The sequence below is a fragment of the Dermacentor albipictus genome, chromosome 2, assembly GCF_038994185.2.
Source record: "Dermacentor albipictus isolate Rhodes 1998 colony chromosome 2, USDA_Dalb.pri_finalv2, whole genome shotgun sequence".
Taxonomy (NCBI): Eukaryota; Metazoa; Arthropoda; class Arachnida; order Ixodida; family Ixodidae; genus Dermacentor; species Dermacentor albipictus.
In genome coordinates this window covers 150906507-150932762 of record NC_091822.1, presented here as the reverse complement: position 1 = coordinate 150932762, position 26256 = coordinate 150906507, and the positions used below count along the sequence as shown (strand labels likewise).

The 26256-nt window shown below is 48.2% G+C and overlaps 2 protein-coding genes across 4 annotated transcripts in view; one reads left to right on the top strand and one right to left on the bottom strand.

The window, feature by feature from the left end:
- LOC135899842 (uncharacterized) overlaps nucleotides 1-2905 on the bottom strand; it is a 29326-nt gene extending 26421 nt beyond the window's left edge. Inside the window, exon 1 of one of the 3 annotated variants that reach the window (XM_065429222.1) lies at nucleotides 2784-2905. Coding sequence is in view for 1 of the 3 variants with exons in the window: in XM_065429220.1 (XP_065285292.1) it covers nucleotides 2369-2388 (20 nt within the window). In the remaining 2 variants the exon portion in view is untranslated. Of the gene's footprint in view, nucleotides 1-2368; nucleotides 2404-2660 lie in introns of those variants that run through there. The other 2 variants (XM_065429221.1, XM_065429220.1) reach the window with 2 other exon arrangements.
- A 326-nt stretch (nucleotides 2906-3231) lies between these two features.
- Nucleotides 3232-5598, top strand: ida (anaphase promoting complex subunit 5 ida). The gene has a single exon (XM_065429217.1). It carries the CDS (start codon nucleotides 3362-3364, stop codon nucleotides 5576-5578), a length of 2217 nt encoding a protein of 738 aa, XP_065285289.1. The 5' UTR covers nucleotides 3232-3361; the 3' UTR covers nucleotides 5579-5598.
- Nucleotides 5599-26256: the final 20658 nt, after the last annotated feature.

The window sequence follows — 26256 nt, the reverse complement described above, 5'->3', positions numbered from 1 at the left end:
CTGCAGTATTTGTAAATAAAATAAATAAAATAGGTCATTATTAGATTCATTATTCAAAATTTTGGAATATTCACACACCCCCAATTATTTCGTACATGGATGTAAGGACATTCACAACCGGGTGTCCAGTCAACTGAGGAGCTTGTAAATTTAAACAGGAGTTGTCTGCTATTAGCCTTCAGTTATCTTGTGCACCCCGCAATAGCAGGTACACAAGAGTATAGCACATCACCAGATGCGAGTAGAATGTTATGTTTATTGAAGGAGAAAACGATCCCAGTACAGCACTAGACATTATTTAAAAGGGATGCAGATTGTGAGACTGGCATAATAATAAATTGCTTAGCCTAAGCTGTGACAAAAATTTGTATACAGGCTGCCTAAAGAGGCATTCTTATCAAACGACTGGAAAATAATTGAACAAGCTCAGAAACTGGAGCCTCTGAACAACGACCGTGGCTCTTCCACAGCAAAATCACTCGGAGCAGCCTTCACGTGTGTCAGCCTCTTCCCCCCACCGAGATTCCCGATAAGACAAAAATGGTTTTCCCTGAGCTAGCTGGTTGTTATTTTCTTTGGTGTGCAGCCTAAATTTAGAGAGATCACCGCAAGTCAGCACACTCACTCACGAATACACAGCCACGTTCTCCACACTCATCTCACAGGCTTAGGATAGCATGCTAGAGAGTGAGTAAGGGTTAAGGTATGTGGGTATGTGTATGAGTTAGTGCCGGTGAATTTGACCAGATATGGGTGTGATCAGGAGTGGGTTCCAGTTAATGTGAGCATGAACATGACTGTCAGCATTGTGAGTTTACGTGAGTGTGTATGTGAGAAGAGTAAGTGCAAATGGAAGTGACTATATTAGTGCCACTAAGCATTCGTGATTGTAAGTGAGCACTGATGAGCGTGAGTGTACAAGAGTGTGAATGAGTGCGTAGCCTGCAAAAATATTGGCGAACGAGTACGAGCGAGTACCCACATAATCTGCCGACTTGCGGACAGGACAAATAAGAGGCAAACACAACACATGCCTTGCTAGAAACTTAAATGTCTATTTAAAGCACAAGAAACATATATCTAAGGCACAAGTAGTTAGAGAGGAAAAAATCTGCACCCGTAACGATTCTGCATAAATCTAACTGCCAGCCAGCACCAGAAGCAATCTCACATCTTAAGCATCATGTTTTTCATACATTAGTGGTGCTCTACATAATTTTAAGTCTAATCGTAGCAAAAAACTGCACAGTAAGTAATAAGAATGGAGCCAGTTATGACTGGCCAATGTAGGCACACAATGCCGTAGTTACCACATAGATATACCTTTTTGATGTCTCAACCAAAATAGAAAGAGGCAAAAACGTTTAAAAAAAATAATGCAGAAATAAGTTGCATTCTTGCATACTATCAGAGAAAAGCCCATAGAAACTACCGCAATAACCTGCCGTAAACCTTGCACAGCTAAGGTTTACTGGTACTCATTTACAGCAGTAACGCACAGTGGCAAGAAAAAGTTTGGGGACCAAAGGTGCCGCGATTGCATTTTTTTTCGCGGACTATGCCGTCCATCTGAAATCAAGAGCGCACGCCTAAGTGCGCGGGTTTCACCAATACGATGGCGGAGCTGCGCTTGAATATATTTAAATTTTTTTTCTGATGCCGTGGTCTCCAAACTTTTACTCTCGACTGTACGTTTTTGGGGAAATAATGTACAGTATATGCTACATCATTGAATGGCGGATAAAATTTTATCACTAGCAATTATAAAGGCACTTTAAAAATGTGGAAATAAGGGCTTAATTTGAAAATAAAGTCGTTGGTCCGTCGTTTAGTCAACTGTTCTACTGCCGCTATCTGTGCACTCGACGCGCGAGTCACGTGACACATGTTGCGGAAGTCACCTCTTTTTTGAAAGCACTGTAAACATAGTCATTTAGTACAAAATTTTATGGCTAAAAGATATCGTAATTAGTGACACTACTGAGGCTGTTAAAAAAATTCTGCGGAGTTCCGCACTTCTATACAAACAAATTAAGCAGCAGCTTGCGTCGTCTGCTTCTGTCAAAACTGTGTTTTTGCAATTACAAACAACGATCTGGAGTACGTGACAGAGAAAACATTTAGCTTTCACGATGGCGCGCGCATTTTGGACAAATCGACATGTGATTGACGTGGTTGACAATGGTGAGGCTTAAGTCGCTATGAAAACCTTAGATATAGGCTCTTCGAATGGGCATCCAAGCGATGCAACGATGACAAAAAGGAATGCGTACAATTTGGAAATAAACTTTTTCTGTTTGCTTTGTTCTACGCTACAGCGAAAGCTCAAACGACAATCTGCGCTGCAGCCTTGATGTCGTGACTCAACTGTTGTAAGATGTGGCGCATCGATGACTACAAACAAGTTGCGTAACAACAAGCCAACAAACTGATTTCAAGTTGCGCTACGACGCTGGCCTTTGCACTTATTAACCGCTAAACACGTGAAGTCTCGACAACAATTCCCAAGTATTGAAGCGAAATAAACGAACGTGGTAGGTCGCCCGAAAGCAACGTTGTACAAGTGTAAGCACAAATGATGTTGCAATTGCGCAGATTCTACCGAATGAATCAACAAACAAAAGTGACAACCGTCATAGTGGATGAGATAGACGACTTACAACTTGCGTGACACGTGCACAAGCAAAGGAGTTCAGCGCTCAATTTCAAACGTGCACCATACTTGCACTACAAACATACTTGCCGCACTACATAACAAGGCAGAAAAACAAATCAAAACTTGCCTTCTAACTGATAGCTGAATGAAGAGACTCACGAAGGACAAATGATTCAACGCTTCAGCCCTTTCAAAACGAAAACGTACCTAGCGGTCTCACGCGTCGTAAAAAAAAAAACTTACTTTAGAACGTTAAAGCCATGGAAACCACAGATCTGCAAATATATATATAAAAAAACGACGTTCTTTTCAACTTAAAGCTTTTGAGTTCAAGAAAGAAAAAGGGTTATTGTTTTTTGTTGTTGTTGTTGTTGTTGTTGTTGTTGTAAAGCAAGTACCGGCAAGTGCTGTGCTCTAGTGTTGTTTTTGAAAAGTTTTCTAATTAAAGTTATTTTCTGCGCACATACCTTGGGGTTAAAATTTTCGCCTATTTTAAGTGGAGACAGTGAAAATATTTTGTTAGATAAGTTGGTCGTATTCATGGTTTAGTACTTGTTCATCCGCTTGTAACTTCCGCTTCCGGGTTCTTTCGCCCATTGAGCAAAATGGCGCCCTTTACAATTTCCCTGGTTCTTGTCGGCGATGCCATAAAGCATGACGAGTTTGTTGTCTTGAAGGCGCCTTGAAGTGACGAACGAGTGAGTCATGCCAGCCGTAATCATGGACAATGGGCTGTGGATGCCATCGGCTCTCAGCAGCCCTCCAAAGGACACTATCACCGCTCACAAACTCTCCTTGCTCGTGCTCGTGTCGGAGTACTGCCGCGTCAAGATGCGTCGGCACGTCGAGCCGCACGAGGAGCCGTGGACGCACACGAGTCAGCACTGCCGGGACTTCGCCGTCCTCTCTTTGAAGCTCTTGCAGAGTCCCGACATAACGTTTAGCGATTTGCTCGCCGCGCTGCGTCCCGTACTGCACCCGAAAACGCTAGACCTTTTCACCAACGAGCTGGCCATTATCCGCGACGCCGGCGTCGCAGGGATCATGGACTACGCTCCAAATCTCGACAACTTGCTCGCCGATCCGGTCGCCGCCACGCCCGCCGTGCTTCACAAGAGCAGCGTCCTGGGACTGTTTGTGCGGCGGATGCTCCTTGCCCTGGACAAACTGAACTTCAGCGGACTCGTCAATCTGCACAAGAGCTTCTGTTCGTACTACGACGAAGGCTTGAGGCGACCAGAGATGGCGGCGTTCGAAGGAGGCGACCTCGGGGCGCGACCGGCGGCGACGCAGCGCCAGGCCGACCTGTTCCTGGCGCAGCAGGTGATGCTGATGCAGCTCAATGAAAAGGCCGCCCTGCCACCGCCGCAGCTGCAGCAACGTATCAACGAGCTTCTGGCCGGCAGCAAAGACCTCTTCGAAGCCCACTACCTCAGTTTCCTCAACAGCCTCGCCGTTCGCGAGTACAGCGGCGCCGACGACAGCTTGCGGCACTACTTCGACCGCGCCGTGCCAGCGGCGCCCGAGACCAAAGGCACAGCCGAAGACGGTGGCTCGACTCGCAACCTTCGCTACGCGTCGTTCAACCTGGCCACGCTGCACTCGAAGATGGGCCACCGCGGCGAAGCCCTGATCGCCCTGCGCGAAGCGGTCACCCTCGCGCAGGACGCCAACGACTCCGCCTTTCTGCAGCACGCGCTGTCCTTCCTCTGCCGACTTCAGGGCAGCCGCTGCGACCCGTCTCAGCTGCGCTGTCTCATCACGCGCGCCTCCGAGCTGGGCCTGCACAGCGTCGCCTCGTTCGGCATACAGGCGCTCGCGCGCGTCGAAGGCGAAGCCGGCATCGCGCCCAGCACCGTTTTCGAGTTGCTGGGCAAGAGCGACCTGCTCAACTGCCAGCACGCAATGTCCGAGCCGGCTGGCACGGCTCTCGCGGAGCGCGCGGCGCTCTGGGCCTTCTACGGATTTCAGTCCCTTTCGCAGCTGCAGTCGCAGTGGCTGCTGCACGCCTCCCGGGGAGATCCACTCAGGGCCGCGGGCGTGCAGCCCCTGGGAGAGGTGGCAGCCCTGGCTCTACGCAATCTGGCCATCGCTTTCACATGGCAGGGTCACTACCAGAACGCCAAGGACGTCCTGAACTTTGCCAAGTCACTGTTCCCGCAGTACTCGGACTCGTACAAAACGCTCAAGTTGTGTCACCTCATCACCTCCTTTAACGTGGCCCTCTATCAGGCATACTGGCCGTTGGTGGAGAAACTCGCATCGGGCATTCGAGTCCTGGATCGCTACGAGGGCAACCTCTGCCGGGCGCGCTCCCTTCTTTGGCAGGGCCACTTCACCGCAGCTTTAGACTTGATCAACACATTATTCAAGGAATGTTGTGATGAAGGAAAAGACTTTGTTGGATGTGTACCCCACTTTAAAGGCCGATTGTATCACTTGAAGGCAGAGCTCTTCATAGAAGCTTCACAGCCCATGCTTGCCATTCCTGTTCTCTGCAAAGGCCTTATGCATGCTGAGAAGCATCACTTGGCCTACGTTCGAGCCATGCTTGTTGTACTGATGGCAGAAGTTCAGTTCCAGATTGGCCTCCCAGGACATGCGAGCACCCTTCTTGATGAAGTAGTAACAATAATCCTGTCTCATGGCAGCCTTGCAGACATTGGACAGCTGTGCCTTTTGCGTGCAAAGTGCGCATTTTCTAGCAAGGGGGTAGAGGCAGCCAGTGAAGCAGTCAAACTTGCGACAATGGCGCTAGACACTTACATAAAGGTGCAGCTCAAGAAGGGCATAAGAGACGCAGCCTACTGGCTCGCTTTGACTTGCAATGCGGTTGGGCTGGAGGAGCAGCGAAATGCAGCTGCCCAGCGATTTCGTCAGGTTGATGAAGAAATGGCAGAAAAATTGCTGTATGTTGTATAAAAATGATTTTCTGTTTCTGACTAGTTGATATTGTTGCTTGTTTCATTTTCAGGCACTGCTGCTCAACATTTTACTTCAGCATACTGCATTCCTGCCTGTGTATCAGGTCCATTCTTATTTGCAAATACCCAATTTACATGCTTACTTTAACCATTTCATTACTATCTCGTATTTCAGCCTTTTGTAATGTCTGTATAAACTAAGCCTATGCTTTTTACATGTCCAGATATTATTAGGTCAGTCCACTTGCTTGAATTTTTTTTCAGTTTACTGGATGAGTCAAAGCTCAGTAACAACACAAACTTAATTTAAAACAAAACACACTCTGTGGGCATTAACTTGCTTGCATTGCAATGTCTTGAGCTTCCATTTTATGGAACAATGTCTGCTGCACAAACCTTTCAGCTGTTTGTAAGCAACCATCTCTGCAAAGGAAATATTTGTAATGAGGGGAATGGTTGTTATCCTTACTGAGAACTGTAGGAATCGCTTGACAGAAATGAAGGAAATCCTATTACGTGGGCACCTTGACTTGGAAGCGTTGAGTCCACCTTGTACTCTAACGAGCAGTATAGTATGCATTTCTGCATGTATTACCGCCAGCAGAGCATGCCTGCCATCTTTTGATTGCGGTTAACAGCTCATATTGCCTCTACTAAGGAATGGCTGCAATCCTTGCAATAGTCTGTAATATGAGCACAGCAGATGGATGCAAGAGATAGATTCTTCTATCTTAATTGGGCCTAGCGGCAGCAGCCTATTCCATGTGTCACAAAGAGTTGACCTGAAAGTAAAATTGCCTTAAAGGCTAACTGCGATGAAATTTCACATTGTATATAGTATACAGTATTACTACTGAGGCAATCTTGGCAAAGTTGCAGGGCTGGTAATTTATAAATTTTTAGCACCACCTAATCAGATGATGCCAAATATGACAAAAATTTCAGACCATGGTCTTTCCTAGGAAGGAAAAAGTCTCCTTCCTTCATGGTCTAGCTTGGACCCAAGCTCTGCACTGGTTCACAACATTCCATTCCAGATTATGTATAACTTCTCGCAACCAATAATAGTGACTTTCATTTTTCTATTCCTCTATCAAAAGTGTGCTTTTGCAAGCTCTTTGTGACATCCATTCATATTTCAAACATTTTTTTACCTGAAGGCTGCTTCACATCTACACTATATGAAACTAGGTCAAAAATGTTGCAGTTGGCAAAGTTAATTCTGAATGTCAATAAGATAGTTCAACTCTTCCTTAGGGAATAGTTGTGATTTCATCAATTTATCATCAAGTAGTTACAATTCGTGGTGAACTCTTGCACGTTTTAGTGCGTTAAGCATTCTTGGGATACTCCTCACACTTTTTACTCGGCAACCATGTGGGTGTGAAACCGTTTCCCCGACTTCTTCAATGAAGAAGACAAGCTTCAAAATTTGTCCTGCACTGAGCTGAAATAAACCCGCGTCACATGGGTTCCTCAAGCACAGAGCACATTAGCGAGCGGTGCTACAAATGCACTGTATATCTCTCACTCTTCAATGAATTTCTTTCACGCCAATGTCAGAAATTATTGCGTCTTGTTTCATAAATGCACTAATACGGGCCACTCTCCAGTGAAATTCTTTCAAGCCAACTTGGGTCACTGATTGTATGCCACTGTGTATGCAGCCAGCGAGGGAACAATTTCTCAGCGTTCGCACGTACCGGCGCGCAACGCATCTCGGAGGGAAATCGTGCGAGACAGGAGCCTGGCTACAGAACGCGCTTCATACATTACGCGTATGCCACGCATTTCGGAGGCCACGCGCGCGCTTCGTGGCGGCGCCGTTGGATGGCGCTACGTGTCAGAGAAACGAGTCCGGCCGCAGTACACGGCTTATGCGCACTGTAGCCCGCTTCATACACGTCTTCGCCAACGTATCATCTCCACGCTCATCCCCTCGGTCTCCGTCATCGTGCGTAACTTGCGTATTCCGCCGTCTTGTGGTTCCGGGTGGAAGCAGCGTCACATCAGCTGTGTAGAGGTGCGAACAACATATGGCCAGCGTACAACAAGCGAACATTCAGCAACCGAAAATTTTAGAAACTGAATTACCGGAAACTCTGGAAGCGGAAGTGCTGTGAGCGACGAATTGGGAAACGGCGTACATCAAAGATTGGCGCTACTTCGCTATAGCGGCGGTGGCGCGTGGGTGGGAATGGCTTCAATGCGCACCGGGGCGCACTAGCGGTTCCCACTTCGTCGGGCCAGCTTTTCCTCTAGAGTTGGTTATATTAACTCTATGGGTGCAACATCGGAGGTCACGCAAATAACTTCGCGGCGGCGGCGCTAGATGGCATCGCGTGTCCAGATGTTCCTATGGGTGGGCAGCGCAACCCGGACGAAAGACGAGAGTAAGTGCACAACACGAGCGCAGACTAACAACTGGGTAATTTTTTCAAACAAAGGACTATAATATACAGAAAATGTAAACACGTGTAAAGTGACGTTTACGCGGGTGTTAGCCAATCTTGCCATTCGAAAAATCTGTTTCTTTATCCTGAAGAGTGATAGAAGTCTGGCTGACGCATGCGCCCGAGTTTACATGCATGAAGTAGGCTTCCACAATCTCGCGGTTGATTTGATTCATGTTTTTATACAATATTTCCGCTTGTTCAAACACAGGTTTGCATAAGCAAACTCTACAACGTGCGGCCAGATTAGAACCTGTTTCGTTCCTGATCGCACCTTGGTGCTCCCTAAGGCAGATGTTAAGGCAGCGTCAAACACTCGGGGCAGCTTGCGGCATGCTCAGTGGGTCTACGTTATTCCACTTTCGTGCGGCAAAAACTACTTTGGGCAGACGGGACGCACTTGGAGAAACTTCGCCTGACCTCGAAGAATTATTCACTAAAATAACGGCCAGACATCATAGCAGGAGACGGTTCACTCACACGATCTGAGTCACCTGGCATTACCAAGTGTAATTGTATTATGCTTCGCTATCACTAATATTGCTTCACTTTTCCGGAGAAACTGCATTCTTTAAAACTGTGAGTCTGGTCACACCTGGCTAAATGGACCTGACTTAGGTTCGTTTGTACTCGAAATGTCTGGGACCGCTGCAACCGCGGCGCGCAAACGGGCATGTCACATTTTTTTGTTTTTTTTTATTTCGCGTGCATCTGCAGTAAGCGGGAAAACACTAATACCTAAGTGATGAAAAGTTGCAACCTCTTTAATCGGAAGTTTTGCAAACTGCTCTGCAACTTTCCAATTTGAATATTTTGCCTAACTTCGTTGCTTCCGAAGTTGGTCAATTAATTTTCAACAATTATGCAATTAAGCAGAATACAAAAAATAGTGTGACTTAATCCGTGCAATAGTCAGCAACGTGCGTTTGGTTGCGTCGTCTTAGAGTGCACGGGCATATATTTAAACTCTGGCTAAAGTTAGCTGGGACAGCCTGTACATCTGTGCTTGAGGAATAATGCGCATTTCTTTTATTCGAAAACACAAAGAGATACATTCAATACATCGGAACAACTTGAAGACACGCTTTTTTTTTGTTAGTAGACTGATAGGACACGCGACCAGAATCGCGTTTCTTAGGGCCGCATAAGGCTGATACCAAAGTCGGGAGCGAGAACTCTTGAGGTAATATCCTTTTCCAAACCTAAGTTTTCAATAAAACGTTTCGTAGAACATGTCACAGTCAAACGTGCAGCTGTTATTAATGTGATCCGCATTCTTAGCCTATAGTCCCCCACTTTGGCGTGCTACTGCTACTGCTTTCTGCTATCTATCTATCTATCTATCTATCTATCTATCTATCTATCTATCTATCTATCTATCTATCTATCTATCTATCTATCTATCTATCTATCTATCTATCTATCTATCTATCTATCTATCTATCTATCTATCTATCTATCTATCTATCTATCTATCTATGTTGGCAGGCGATTCAACCTGTTGTGGGCGTCGATCAAAGACAAAAGACAGCTTTAGTTACACGTACCTAGAGGCTTCACGTGCGCAAACGTGAAAAGCGTACGTACCTTACGTGCACGCAATCTGAAACGCTTTTAGCTACACGTACGCGACGCACGCCAAGAGGGACCCCGTAGCTCCATCTATCGGGAAATGTGAACACGGCGGTAGCCAATTAATCCACCTCCGCGCGCGCGCTCCACGCTTGTTCGTGATCTTGCTGAACTCCCGCGCGAATATGTCTACGTGCGCAAGAAACGCACGCAAAGAATTGAATCTCACGTACGTCCGTGAGGCGCGCGCGCGGCCGCTACGTTCTACGCATGCGCACTGCTCACACGTAGAAGCTCTACGCACGCAAAGCCTCTACGTACGTGTAACTAAAATTGTCTAATACCTCTCTGGGCGAGTTAGGGGGGAGTGTGAATGTGAATCGGGGGCGGAGTCAATGCGTGAGGGGTGTATAAGGAGCGTCGGACTACTTAACTCGCTTTATTGCACCTTCTTCGGGATCGCGGCACAGATATTTAGACCACACCTACCATGGAACGGGCCACGTCCTTCTGATACAATACTCTCCGGATCGGCCCACGTTCTGAGACTGCACGTACCTGCGGGAGCGCTCTATTTCCGAAAAGAGTGCCGCCGTACGGCGGCTCCCCCTCAACGTGTCCATGTCTACGGCGATGCACCCTTTACAGGGATATCGAGCTATGTGGTTAATTTTTTACTATGTTGGCGTTAATTTCTCTCGTGCCTTCATGTTTACTTGCTCTGCAATCGCTTCTTGCCTCGTTGAGACCTGCATTTTAATATGTTTTGTGACTCACAACGACGCCCTGGAGGTGCGAAAGGGCCGCTTTTTTTTTTCTGGAAGGGGTTACGAGATCGTGAGATCCCAGATACGCCAAGCCCATATGAAGTCAGCTAATGCGGGGGAAATTAATTAAATTCTGGCGTTTTACATGCCAGAACAATGATATGATTATGAGGCGCACCGTAGTAGGGCACTCCGGAATAACTTTGTCACCCAGGGGTTTTTAAACGTGCACCCAACCCACGGCACACGGGCGTTTTTGCATTTCGCCTCCATCGAAATGCCGTCACCGTGGTCGGTAGTCGATCTCGTGTCCTCAGGCTTAGCGGCGCGCCGAAGCTACTGCGCCAGAGCGGCGGGTCAAGAAAAGACTAAGGAACATGGACGGAAATAAATGGGTGGCTAAAGTGCACAAGTATTTGTATCTGTAACGCGGGAACACCGAATGGAGGAAGAGGTCAAGGAAATTGGCAACCAAGAGCAGGGTAACTTGAAGTGTAAATAGTCAACCAGAAGTCACGAAAAAGAAAGCGAGTGAAACAGAGAAAGTAAATAAATACAAAAGATAGAAACAAAGAAGACCAGGGAGATTTGCAAAAGCGACAAGAAAGAAATTAGAAAGAAAAATTGGCACAAATACGCGGGGCAGTGCCTTGCTATTTGAGGTCCGAGCTGGCTGCCTAGGGACAAAAACGTAACGACGAAGCAAGTATTCGTAACAGGATGAAGCATGCGCGTGCCGCAGCAAAAGAAAAAAAATTGCGTAGACAACAGCAGCACGTCCTAACGGAATGCGGAAGTATTCGACCATCGAGACGCGTACGAAAAGTAGAGCTTCAGAAGCGCCTATTCAGGAGTCGAGATAAGCAAACGAAGTTTAGAGTAGTGATGAAAAAAAAAAACACACACACAGGCAGACTCCACTCCAGTTGAAATCTGTACGTAAAGCGGAGCGTTCCTGGTTTTGCTGGCTTATGAACCATGCGTGTGCGTGTATATGAAGTGTGGTTTTCGAGGTGCAGATATTGATAATAAAGAGCAGCGTATTTCCTTATTACGCTTTATGTACCTTAAGTGGTCTAAATTTCAAAGCCATCTATAATTTTCTAAATGCACACGGCAACGAGACTGCGAACATGCATAATCACTACTAAACGCAGCGCTAACGTCTGTCGAGGTGACGAAATGGAAACGCGCCAAGTGTCTTAACGCGCTGGCATACGTACAATAAAGAACTAACTTTGGCGCTGGTTTGCCCGAGAGAAAGGGTGTTCCATGCTGCCTGTCGACACATGAGCCCATGCGCATCAGGATTGTGGGATATATATAAAGGTCCTATGTTTGGATGCTGCCATCGGATAATTTTAATATTGTTTATTTAAATATTCATAACACCGTACCGATGAGTTTGCAGAGTTAAAAAAGCCGTCTGAAGCCTGTGGGGATGCGCGACCCTCGCGCCTCCCCTGATGTTTTTCCCGCATAGCGCGTCTTCTGTAATCCCGCTTCGCCGCGTGGCCTGCGTGACGTCCGCGGCGGTCAATGTGGTTGAAGCGCAGTCCGAGAGATGGCGCGAGTGTTGCGCTACTAACGCCGCCGACAGGCGAGGTTACTTGGGCTCCGGGAGGAAGGCGCTTGCTCTCTTGGGTTCGAGACAGCAAGCGGGACGGACGTGCCGTGCCGCACGTGCAGCGACCCTCTTTCCCGGCGGGTCGGCGCACGGCGGGGACGTCTCCCGCGTGCGCGCCAACCCATGCTTCTGCGAGACCACCTCGCGTGGCCGCCTTCGAACGCGCCACGATTCGCGTGACCATACACGCGAACGACCAGGCGCTGGGATCCAGCATGGGGCGAAGATATTCGCTCGCGAGGTCGCGGTGAGTCGGACTTCTAGATTTGTCGCGCGCCCATCGGCATGTTTTGTGGATAGCAACTCGGCTACCTGGCACTGATCTATGAAAGGTGCAATAAATGCCCTTGTGATTGTTTGCACTACTGTGTTGTCGTTCCTTTGTCCCAAGAGTACGGTGTGAGAATCCCACATCAGACCCCACAAGCCAAAAGAATTCGCAGTTCCGCCCGAAAGGCGAAGCACCGATTGCGATAGCAAATTAGTAGGTAGCTCCACTTCCTTCGTTTTGAGGGTACTTACAGAACTGTCCAGGAGGGATGCCGCGTGGTGTTTTTACTGAGCGCCGTAAAAGCCGAACTTATGAGGAGTACGCCACGTGATCCAAGGGAGGCGCTTCACGCAAGGGGGCGCTTCCGACAGATGGCGACTCCGTAAGTCCTCGCCCCAAACAGAGTGCTTGCGAAGTTTTCCCTGAGTAGCGCGTACTCCTGAAGAAGAAGCTGCCTACCGCAAAAGCGAAAATGAGGTGAAAGAATGGTGAAGCTAACGACGGCTCGCGAAGTTTGACTTGCATGGTGTAACACTCGGTTTAACTAACACAGCTTCGCTGTTCGACCATCTTCCCGGATTGGAAGCTAGGAGCGGCTTTTTTTCTTTTTTAAACTCAGAACTGTTGCACATAAAACTGAGAACTGTAATATATAGTAGTATCTTTTGTGCCAATATACGACTGTTGGGCTTAGAAAAAGTTTATTCAGCAAGAGACGATACGAACAATGAGTCACAATCACGGCACAATTCCACCAGGGCGAACACATATACAAAGTACAAAGCACTGTATACATGGCACTCACTCCACACAGACCCACGCAACACAGCAACTAACTGTCAAGTTATATAAAATGGTGTTGATATATACAGCATAGAGGAACTAAAACGACAAGAGCGGACACTCGAGCCGTTTTGCGGACCGAGGTATGGAGCTTCGCCGATTCCGCTAGGTGGCAGAGCCTATGGGCGTCTTGCGCTGGAGTTTGAGGTATAGTAGCGGCGCCTGGTGGCGGCGCGGGAAACGACATCTGGGTCGTACCAGCTTGGGTCGTATTGAGCCCTGGCTGTGGCGAAGCACGTTTCTAGGCCGAGTTTTGCGTCGATTCGCACTTTTTTCTGCCTTGTTGCGAGTGCGAAAAGGCTCGTCACTTCTCGCAAACCATGCCGACCACGCTGCGAGCTCGCCGCAGCCTATAGTTTAACGAAAACGGGCTCTCCGTGTGCCGTGGGACGCAATGCTGGGAGCAGACGGAATCGGTGGCGCCGATCCGGAGAGACCTAGCCCAGCCTCGAGAAGGCGTCACCGTCATTACTTCTGCGTCGTGGGCTGCCATGAACAAGAAGGCCTGAATCCCAACATCATATTCTGCCGTTTTCCTTCAAGGCCTCACGAAGTGGAACGTCGGGCGCGCTGCATAGCTGCAGTTCGTCGCGCTGAGTAAGCGAAACTTCGCGCCATGCTGACTGCTTCGCCTGTCTTGAAGCTTGCTTGATTATCTGCGTTCTAATGTTCGGTCTTTTGCACCTACAGTCCCGACAGTAGACCGACATAGCAGCAGGCATGGCTGGTAATTCTCGATTCGAGACCCGGGCACAGCGACAATTAACAATTCGACCGATGCGAAGTGGTGAAGTGACCAGGTGTGTGCAAATGAGCACAAATGGTCGGGCTCATTCGATGACAATTCACTACTCCACTACGAGCAGCACAGGTTAAGAGAGTTAAATGCGCTCATCCTTGATCTCAAGCCAGCATGTTGAGGCAACGCAGCAAGGCAGTATTGATTGCAGCACATCGATGTTCGAGCGCTGTCATTAAAACCTACATCAAGCAAGCGGCGTACGAGCTCGCGCTGCAGCGCGATTCGCACGTACGTGCGAGCTCATATGCATTGCATCAGTTATTACCAGTTACTAAAAAGGACAGATGGCCGCTACTACAACGCAGGCATAACTACTTGTTTAGCGGCATGCAGTCAACAAAAATCGCAAAAGGCCCGCCGTTTCGAGGCATGTCGAAAGACCGCTGCCGTCGCGGCGCGTACGATCGTGCGCTCGAGGAGTTCGTACATCGCGGCGCGTACCGTCGGGTGCTCGAGCAGTTCCGTACACATGATGTCTGCTTATTGCCGCTGTGGATTCATTTATATCAAGCATTTCCTCGCGTTTGTGCGCCTGAATCTAGCAGCTAGCGTGCAAACCTTACCTGAAGTTCCACTTCGTACGCGACTCGCTTCACTTGCGATTGACACGGTGCTAAAACTTCGCCACCCAATTCTTGAACGGCGTACACGTATTCGGCACTGCATAATTTCTTGCCTTTACGCAGCCTGCCACCCCTGAAAAAATCTTCGGCGCCCGATATTCGCTGCATGCAGTCAAACAACACAACCGAAAGTGGCGGTCCATAGTGTAAACGTGCTTTCCGAAGCAGACGACCGAGCTCGGTACGACCCATTTTAGCGCAGAGGGCGCTTTTTAGCGCCTTTTTCGCAGCGCCCCCTGGGCAATGCAAGAGCCCCATCAAGAAAAATGTGGCTGCGGCTAGCAGCTTGACAGGCGGCACGACCACTGGGCATGAGCCAACATGTGCGAAGCCTTGTCAGACCGCTCCGCCAGGCTCTTTCTGTAAAATGCCCCTGAGCATCATTGTTGGGTTCTTCTGCCAGCGTCTGCTTCGTCGCCGTTTCATGGTAAGGCCACAGCAAGTTATTTTGCGCGTTGCTAACGACTTATTCTCTTCGCATTTCGTTATGTCACTGTTAGCCGCATGAACGAGTGACGGCGGCCTTGCAGCCATGAACATCTGCTGCCCATTTGTTACGCTGACTTTCATTTCGTGTTCTTTTATGCGAAGCATATTACGAGAGCTCAACCCAGCTCCTCAGGCGCGGCGGTGTCGCCTTGAAACCACGTGACACCGTGACGTCACGACAGAGGAGAAGTGGCTTTGGCTCAACTCTTGCAAGACGGGCTGGGTGGGAATCGAACCAGGGTCTCCGGAGTGTGGGACGGAGACGCTACCACTGAGCCACGAGTACGATGCTTCAAAGCGGTACAAAAGCGCCTCTAGTGAATGCGGTGTTGCCTTAGAAACGAGCTGTTTCTAAGGCGTGCGTCTCTTGCTCAGGCGCACATTTCGTTGCCGCGCCGAACGCTGCTTTGCTCGACGCTCACCGCGTCCAATGCGGGGCGCGTAGTCGCTGCCCTGTAGCCCATTGTCTTACACCCCTTGGCGGGTCGATGGGAACGCTGTCGCGTTCCACTCTTGAAGGCGAAGCAGTAATGCATGAGTTGTTTCTTCGTCTAGCCGAACCAAATATAGCCAAGCAACAGCAGTTCACCAGGCTAAACAGTGGTTCAACAACTAAAATAAAGGCTAGTATGCTTCGCATCCTGGGCTTAACCTTACCTAAGCCACAGCCATTTTTTTTTATGCGCAGCAATGAGCGGTGATGCTAGCGATAACAGCGATGCGGCAGCGTCCGAGATGCGATGCACATTCGATACAATGACGAAGTTAGAAAATAAAATAAAAGGGTTCGTTAAGAAATGTGGCCTATGAACACATGCCGTTCAGGACAGAGAGCGTTATGATACGCGCGGCGACTGCTGAAAAAATATGGTGCTCTACTTTTGCAAAAGAAATGTAGTTATTTCTAAAGCGGTATACACAGGTGCAATATTTGCAGCATGGCAATAATGCGCGCTCTCTTAACATCTGTAGCAGGCTATGTGCGCTCGAGCGTTGTTAACTGTTCAGCATTGGGCTGAAAATACATATTTTCATGTTTTATTTGTGTATAGAGTCGGTACCATAGAAAGTTCCTTGTTTCATAGCCTTTATAACAGTGCTTCCTTAACAAAAAAAAAAACGCATTGCATGAAGGAACGCAGCACTCCATTATAAAGCGTTGCAGGCTCCAATATTGCTTATACGAAGGAACGTAGCGTCTACATTCAATAGCGTTGCAGCCTCCAGTATTGCTTACCTTCTGTCTGTCATTCTACGTATTGCAGGAATCTCCACCATTTCTTCAAAATACACTGCACAGCCAAATGACGTCACGCAGACTCATGGGCAAAATTCAAAGTTTCAGAAGACGATTGCAAGGATTCGAAGACAGCAGGTGAAGACCCCCAACACAAAGTGCTTAATTGCAACTTTTTAAAGGGACACTAAAGCGAAACAATAACTCAGTTTAGACTAATGGAGCATTGTTTGAGAACCCTGCAGGCAGTCATTAAAAAAAAAAGTTTGGTTATTAGATGAGAAAATGAAGGTCCAAGTACCAGTATTTGAATTTCGCGCCGAAACCACACCGCCGGTACGTCAGCGTGACGTCAGGGATTCCGTGTTTTCGCATTTGGGCCGCGTTGGCTGAGTAAAGGTTCCCGAAACTTGCCATGTTTAATATTTGGTTCCTTTAGAACACAATGTAGTCAATTTGTACCGCTCTATATAATTAGTAGGCCCTAGAAGATGCCATCAAAATCCAAGACGTCACAGCCCCCAGTGCGAGAACTCAAGTAGGCGTCGCCACCCGTATTTCGTTCTTGCGCTTTTTCTGGCTTACCGAACGTCTTATCGTTGTAAGAGTGGTGTTTTTGGTGTTGTAGAACAGTAACTTACTTATGCAGAAGGAATTATTTTTCACTTTAGTGTCCCTTTAATGACGGACACATTGGCTTACACATTCGAGATGAAGATGTTGGTGCGTGCTCAATTATTTTTGCAGCCATTTTATTTCCGCACGCTACCATTCACATAATTTTGCTGCCCTAATTCACCATCCTTGGCAGAAGCGCGAGAAAAAACGTCATAATTTTTTTTCCTTCTAAAACAATCCCATTTTGAGCAAATTAATTGCTGTCGTGTATTTGCAGTTATTTTTTTCCTTATGTGGATAGTTGCAACCCGTCTTCTATGTGTTTTGCTTGTGCAAAGTTATTGCCATCACGCCATTAATTTCCGACTATTCTCCATTATACCGGTGTCACACGACCACTTTCGGTCGCGAACAAGTCCGATCCGGATTGAAATTCGCGACTGATATCGGCGCCACTGCACAGCTTGCGGAAAAGAACCAATCGTGACTAAGAAATTCAAATCGAATTGGGCTTGATCGCGTTTAAAAGCGCGCCGTGTGACACCAGTATTACTTGCATTTCGCTGTTTCTTCACGTTTTCATGTATCTGCCTCTTACAATCTTGCCGCAATAAATTGTTGTCTGCTATTTTCGTGTTCTTGACTGTGCAGCAAGTTCATTTATATTTAAGGAACACAGCACATTTATTTATGATACACCTTTTGGCGTGAGTTACTAGACGTGCAAAATCACAAGCGATAAAGTTCTACTTCCTCAACAGTTGGCATGATTGGTGCCCTAAGTTACAGCTTGAAATCGCAAATATGAATTTAAATGAAACTGACATAAGTGAAACACATTTGCGCGATCGTCGTCTCAACATATAAACAGCGGCACAAGCGCCTGCATGAAATCACGCGATTTAAGCAAAGTTATGGGGGGGGGGGGGTGAAACGAGAAACGAAACTGAGATTCGAGCCTCCGAGCTTCGGAAGCGTGCGCGACCATCTTAGAGGCTGGTGCGTTTCGCCGATTCCGCTAGGTGCGCTGCAGTGCCAAAACTTGGCCAAAGTCTGCCGCAGGTGCCTATGAGAGTGTCCACACATTACGTTTACCGTGTTACCCTATGTATATAGTGTACAAAACAACGAAGGGCAATGATGATGACAAGGAAATTTATTGACCCGTAGGCACGCTTACAACTGTGGTATGAACGAAAAGTACAATATAAAGTACATCACATGTAATACATCATACTTGATGTAAACAATACAGATTAACAAATGAAATCATAAATGGTGTCTATTTGACACTGGCATTGCCACACACAACAACAACAACAACAGCAACAACAACAACAAAACTCATTACCGCATCCACGCAAAAGCATTATTGTCAGCCCCGAATTTATGAAAGGTGCCCGGGGCACATGCAGATACAGTCTGAACTCAGGCAACAGAATTGAGCATTATTCTGGCTGTAGAAAGACTTTGCCTCGGGAGACGGTTATGTACCGCGTAGACCAGCGGCGAAGAAACTTGGCTTCACCGAGTTTGAACAACTGTTCTTCAAGATGACCCCATATTATCACCCGCAGTTTCCGCATTCTGGGGTACATTGCTCTATTTGACTGCCGAGATCGTTCTGCTATGTTACGGAAGCACCGCAAAATGTAGATAGCGCTGTAGTAGACGAGACTCGCAAACCGATCTCGGCGCTGTGGTGGCCGCACGATGGATATTCCGAACATTCTTGCAACTAGCTTCCAGAAGGTGCGTGCTACAACGCAGTCCTTTACTACATGCGCGTTGGTCTCTGTTTGTGCGCAATATATGCATTTATCATTCGCTACCATATGCCAGCGTTCAAGCCTGTCTCTTGTAGGTAGAATGCCCCACTGATATTGCCAATGAAAATCCTTCACTTGAGAGGGCAAATCAGGTGAAAGCACAGCTGTCCACGTTTGTGTAGTAGCTGTCCGTGAAGGTACAGCTGTGTCACACAACATTTCACAAAGCCTGGAAACTGGTGTCGCACGCCACTTTGTAATTCTTAGTTGTACAAGCTGGCTTTGCAAGCGCGCAGCCGCCGCATACTGCGGTGCTGGCGTTACTGCCGTCGGAAGCAAGTTGCCTGTACTCTGCGGCATAAGTGTTCGACGGTAATGGCCCAGCCAATAAAGGAGCAGTGGCCTACCAGGGTACTCATCATCATCAAGTAGATCACATGTACTCTTAGTGCACAACAGCCTACCGAATGCAACTATGCACGGCAAGCTCCATCCTCCGCTGGATTTTGGCAGACGCAAAAATCGCTGCGCTACGTATTGCGACTTGTTTAACCAGAACCATGAGAAAATAAGTGAGTTTACTACTCGAACTGTTGGTGACGGCGGGAGAGGTACCCTTGCAGCAAACCACAGTTTACTGCACAATACGTTCTTAATGAAGAAAGCCCTTTCTGCCAGCGGAAGTGGTGACGCAGTCACTGCTTCTGACTGTTCTTTAATGGAGCTGACAATGTCTTGCCACGTGTGAGGTGAAACACCACGGGTACAAAATTTGATACCTAGTATTTGCATGTGCTCGCTCTGTTTAATGTCCCCTGGTAGCGTTATTTCGACGCGACCTAAATTTAATGCTTCACATTTTCTCATATTTATTTTGCCCCCTGACATTGAAGCATATTGATTATAAATACGAAATACCTCTACAAGACTGTCCCCATCCCGTAAAAACAAAGTGATGTCATCCGCATACGCCGATACTTTTATGCACCCGGATCCCGGCATAGGAAGACCTCTTATGAGCGGGCTCTCGCTAAACCGCCTTAACAACGGGTCGATCGCAAGCACAAACAATATGGGTGACAAAGGACAACCCTGCCGCACTCCCCTTGTCACATCAAATCTAGGTGTTAAAATGCTGTTAAGCAATAGCTCAGCTGTTGTTCGCGAATACAACATCCGCAGGATGTCTACAAACTCTTCAGGGAAGTTATAGCATCGTAAAACCTCAAATAAGTACTGGTGTTCTAAGCGGTCCAAGGCTTTGGCTTGGTCCAAGCTTACTAATACTCCTGAAGCTTCACGCGCTGTTGTGTATTGTATGATATCACGTGTTAAGTTGAGAGACGGAAAATATACACCGACCCGGCACGGAACATGTTTGATGTACACTGACTATTTTAGGCAATAATATTTTCATGCGATTTACAAGAAGGGTTGTCAATATTTTATAGTCTGTGTTGAGCAGCGTTACAGGCCTCCAGGATGAGGGTTCTGCAAGGTTGGAGTCTGGCTTTGGCAAGAGCATTACGCGACCCCGATTAAACGATTTAGGAATACCTTCCCGTGCAAGAATGCCGTTAAGGAGCGACACTAAGGCAGTGCCTACTTCCTCCCAGCAAGATCGGTAAAATTCGACTGGTAAGCCATCTGGACCGGGTGTTGATCCGCTGTTCATAGACCGAATAACATCAAAAACTTCTTCCAGATTTGTTGGGGACAATAAATTCTGACCTTCTGTATCTTCTACTTGAGGTAGGTTAGCGCAAAAGTCTGAAATTTCTTCACTCAGTAGATCTGCATTATAAATCTTTTCCGATGAAAATGCGTCTGAGAACCAGTTCCAAAAAATTATTTCGATATCTCGCCTCGCACCGTTCTCTGTGCCATCTTCTATTATAACCCTTTCAATGAAAGAGCTGCCATTCTGCCTCCTGCTGGACGCACGAGCCAGCCGCAGTACCTCAGGGTCGGAAATTGGCCTGTTGGTCATCCACGCCTTTGCAGAGGTGCGAGAGTACCAGCTCATAAGTCTGTGGTAGCGTTCACGCTGATGATCTAGGTATTCGCGCATTAACTGTGTTTGGGAGTTACCGTCTCGTACTATTCTTGTCCTTCTCAGGCACTCACAGAGCTGTTCGGTCTCTTTTCTTTTCCTGCTGGCTGCTATGCATACTGACCTCCACCTTTCCTTTAAAGTATCCCACGCTTCGATATTGCAATCATAATCGCAAACTGTTATAGCTACTGACGCTTTTAGTTCGGTTAGAGTCGCCTGGTCACGCAAAGAAGCAATGTCTAGTCTCCACATGTCAGTGTGTTCACCTGGCCTTCCTTCGAGGTTCAATATGACAGCGAAAGGGCAATGATCTGAAATGTACCCGGCGTCCGCGGGGAGATCGAGGATGCTGCACTGGACAATTTGCGTTGTTTATTCAGGGGGGAAATACATTCGGTCTAGACGACATTGCGATTACCTTTGCTGCCATGTGGCGCCAAAACTTCCGCCATGCATATCGACCCAGGCATCCGATAAATTGTATTCTTTCACTATACGAGATAATTCAGCTGCGTGCGTATTGGAAGCGTATTGTCGTGGCCCTCGTGAGTCGCGCATGGGGTCGAGCACACAGTTAAAATCGCCAACGATAAAGAATGGGTGGTTGTCTAACAAAAAAGGGGAGAGTCTCGCAAAGAAGTCATTGTGGTCTGACCGTACGGCGGGTCCATAGACACTCAATGCCCGAACTTTCCTCTCACCCCAGAAAAAATTAAAAGCTATTACACGACCTTCCAAGTCAAAAAGGCGGTGACTTCCATGTAGAAGCACCATACGAAAAACCACCACTCCTACATCACGACATCTCCCGGGGATATATGAAAAATAAGCTTTAACAGAAAATTCACCGCAAAATCTTTTAACTTCCTGCTTGTTTCTCAAGTTACACTCCTGAAGAAACAGGAGGTCGACTTTTTTCTCGCGAGCGAAATGAATTACTTCCCTCTGCTTATCTATGCTACGAAATCCTTGTGCGTTAAGTGTCACTATGTGCAAATACATGGTGAGTTAGTTGCGTACAGAAATAGACTAAGACAAATGGCTTACCACAAGTTAGTTGCGAACTGAATCGGCGTCCTACATCAGTGCAACAGCCAGAACACGGCAAAGTCAGCAATGACTTAGGAGTATCACAGCGGCGAACACGAAATGGGCACTGTTCATGTTCTTCACACAAGTTAGCCGGAAGCAAGCTGATTACTAAAATACCGAGGTTGCAGACGCTCGCACAGGGACGGGAACGCGATGTCTGCGCCAAACACCGTTCCGTCAACGCTGCTTGAGCTTCGTAGCGGGGAGTAGAGGAAAAGCAGCCCTTACGGGCAGCAGAAGCAGTGTAAGGCGCCATTGTTAGTACGTCTCCGAATCGGAGACAACGTCCATGGTAGTGGTGTCTCGTGGCATTTTCTTGCATTTCTTAGAGGGTGTCGCCATTGGTTCTGATGACGTAGAGCTCTCTGAAGAGAGCATTCTCTTGGCTTCTTCAGGCGCTGTTTGCGAGCGCGTGCGTCTCTCATTCACCGCTGTACTAGTACCACTCGCAAGCGCGGTCGTTGTCTTGGCAACCGGCGTGATCCTCGACGGACCGGCCGAGACTTCGGGGAGGCCGCGATGGCGTCCATCCGCGTTCTCGCTAGCGTTCGGTGTTGTAGCACATGCAAGGAGCCGTTCTCGCTGTGATAGCGTAGACTGGGCATCTAACGTAGGCTCATAGGTAGGCTCCTCATCGTCTTCCGTTGCAGACGACGCCATTGTGGCAGGTGGCGTCTCGTTGCTCTCTTCGTCAGTAGAGGGAGAAGACGCAGCGTCGCTGGCATCGGGGGACGCTGGCGTCGGCGCCTCTGGGGCACTTTCTTTTCCTGGTTGATCTGTGGCTTGCGTCTGTGCTGCCTCTTCAGATGTATTCTCACCCAGTCCTGGCTGCGCGGGCGTCACTGGTGTCACTGCAGCAGCATACGAACGTGGCAACACACAGTCAACAGTGGCGTGCTCGTCATTTCAACGTCTGCATGGCGCGTTGCACGTTGCAGTCGCGTGGCCGGAAATGGCACATCGGGCGCATCGAGCTGATGTGCAGGTGGCCCCAAAATGACCTTCTGCTCCGCACTTGGAGCATACTCTCTTCATTCCTTTGTATTCCAGCATTACCCGAAAGCCAGTCACCATGATAAAATTCGGTGGAGGTTTTACTGCTCCAGGCCCTGACGGGGTAACGAACAAAATGCTCAGAAACTTAGACGATGATTCCATTACTTATCTAACGAAGTACATGCAGGAATGTTGGGAAAAAGGCGAGCTCCCACAACAGTGGAAGACGGCAAGCATTATTTTAATACCAAAACCCGGGAAGCCTCCGCAATTGGAAAACTTACGGCCAATTTCCTTAACTTCTTGCGTGGGGAAATTGATGGAGCACGTCGTCCAGACCAGACTGATGGGCTTCATGGAGCAGGGCGATCTGTGGCCACATGAGATGGTCGGGTTCCGACCTCAATTGTGTACGCAGGACGTCATGCTCCAAATCAAACATGATATAATAGACTCAAGGTCTAAAGATGCAAAAGCAATTCTGGGACTGGACCTCACGAAGGCTTTTGACAACGTAAAGCATGAGGCGGTCCTGGAAGGGCTGAACAAGATTAATGTAGGTACCAGGACATATCGATACATCAGGGACTTCCTGACGGGAAGAACTGCTTGCATGAGGTTCCAAACGCTGGAATCCCCCACAATTGAGCTAGGGAGTAAGGGTACGCCCCAAGGATCAGTGCTGTCTCCTCTACTCTTCAACGTGGCTATGAGAGAACTCCCCGAGCAATTGGCAAAGCTCGAGGGATTAAAATTTAGTATATATGCGGATGATATCACCCTCTGGGTCAACCGGGGAAGTGATTCAGCCGTCGAAAGCCTGCTCCAGGCCGCCACCGACATCATAGTCATTTACGCGGCCGAGAGAGGCCTAGCATGCTCGCCGCAGAAATAAGAATTGTTTATATACAATCCGAAACACTTAAGGTGCAAGGCACCGTCGGAGATCAAAATTAAGGTGGCGGGTAAAGAGGTACCAATAGTCGAGCAAATTAGAATCTTGGGCCTGATTCTCCAGTCACACGGCCACAATGGCGAGACCGTCAAGAGGCTGCAGAATCACGCATTACAGACCCTGAGCCTAATTAGGCGGGTGGCCAGCAAAGGCCGAGGGCTAAAGGAAAAAAATTTAATTAAGCTAATACAGGCGTACATATTCAGCCGGGTGAGCTATGCAACGCCATATCTCGATTTGAAAGTGGCGGAAAGAAAAAAGATTGATTCTCTAATGAGAAAATGCGTAAAACGAGCGCTGGGACTGCCCATGTGTACATCAACAGAGAGACTGATGGCTCTAGGAGTGCACAACACATGGGCAGAACTGGCGGAAGCGGTGCGAACCTCTCAAATTGAGAGACTTAGCACCACGAGGACAGGAAGAGCCATATTGGCCAAAGTTGGAATAAATCCGGACAGAGGCCCCACCCAAAAGGTGGAGGTAGATAGGGAAGTTAGAAAAAATGTGATTATCCCCCCTCTGCCAAAAAACATGCACCCGGAACATAACAAAGACAGGAGGCATAAACGAGCCGAAGCATTAAAAATTAGATTCGGTAATATCTCGGAGCATGAGGTGGCCTATGTAGACGCGGCGGGAGGTAGCGGCAGTTTTACGGTGGCATCGGCCGTCAGCGGCCGGGGTATTCCCGTGACCGCTGTCACTCTGCGCGGGCGCAACATAGAAGTTGCCGAGGAAATTGCGATCGCATTAGCTTGCGCTGGAACGGACGCGAAATTTGTGATCAGTGACAGCAAAACTGCCATACAAAATTTTAGCAAGGGAAGGATCTCGCCCTTAGCGGCCAGAATCCTAGGCCAGAGAAAGCTAGAAAGAAAAATTCAAATAATTTGGACTCCGGCGCCCGAAGCCGTCCCCGGCAATGAGGCGGCCCACGAGCTGGCTCGAGATCTCTACCGCCGAGCCGCTATACGGGGCCCCTCGATGACCGAGGGAGCGGAGAGCGCATGCTAAAATATGGGGAGATCACGCAGCATTATAGATTGGCTCGTAGACTGGTATCCCCGCCAGACCCAAAATTAAACAACAGACAAGCAGTCGCGTGGAGACGACTACAAACTTATACATATCCGCACCCGGTTATGGCGAACCACATGTTCCCCGAGGCCAGGAGCGATAAATGTAATCTTTGTGGGGCGAGAGGGACCCTCGACCACATAATATGGGAATGTCCGTACTCTCCCGGGGGAACGCACAAAATAGATAGTAGAGACACCTGGGAGACCCTGCTGCGCAGCTCGGACTCTGAGCTCCAGCTCCGGCTCGTCCAACTGGCCGAAGAGGCTGCTGGGACCCAAGACCTCCCAGCCTGCATATGAGGCGGCGGCACTCGCCCCCTGACCTGCGCGTCGGGGGGTGGGTAGATCACCTTTTCCGTTGGACATTAAAGTTTATTCTATCTATCTATTACTGCTCGAGCTTGACCAGTCGGCTGTCATTGCTGATGTCCGTCCTGTCCTTGAAAACGACGTCGGAAATGCCTCGGCACTTCCCATACGGTGCAAGTGCAGCAATCAGGGCGTCGTCAATGACACAGGGTGGAAGACGATAGACCGTCACGTAAACCACTGGAGTGCCCATGCGTTCCAGCGGTACGACCTTGTTGGCGAGCAGCAGGGAGCCTTTTGCCGCCATCTTGGCTGCCTGAGCCGCGGAGCGGACAGCTGCCAAGAACTTGTTGCCGCCGTGATGTTGCAGATACTGCAACCCTTCGGCACCTACGACTTCTTCGATGGAGTCGATGATGGCGTCCACCGGCGTCGAAACCGGTACATTGAAGAGTAAGCACTGGGCTTTCGTTGGGCGTTGAGAAGGCGCTGGTCTGTCCATGGCTGATTCACCTAAGCAACCACGACGCAATGCGTGGTGCCCAGGCTGATGATACGCACGAGATAGGCACCAGACAAGTCAAGATATTTGCGATACAGTAGGCATGCAAGACTAGCGACAGTGAGACTCCAGTGAGCGTGTTTAGAAAAAGTTTATTTCGACAAGAGACGATACGAACACTGAGTCATAATCACGGCACAATTCCACGCGGACGATAACATGTAAGACACGAAACACAGCGCGTTGTCAACGCGAGTAGTGTCCGAGTCCTCACGCACCAACATATAAACACGTATACCCACGGAAAGGCACAGTTACACATAAACTAAATGCCACATGTACAAAATGATTTTCAATATATACAGTGTGCACAATGGTTACAGTGTACAATGATGATGTGATAGAACACTTTACACAATTTTGAAGTGATGTGCACGAGATGTGTATATACAAAAATGATCATGTATACGAGAGGACACACACACAGAAATCACGGGCACCTGCATTCTATGTGCATTAAATGAATAATTCTGATGGTCTGGCTACAAGAACCAGGCTGGACGAAAATTCAGCCATACGCGTCCATTAGCCACCGACAGGAAACGACATGACC

Coding starts and splice junctions, on each gene's coding strand:
- ida (XM_065429217.1), top strand. CDS start 3,362: ATGCCAGCCGTAATCATGGACAATGGGCTGTGGATGCCATCGGCTCTC.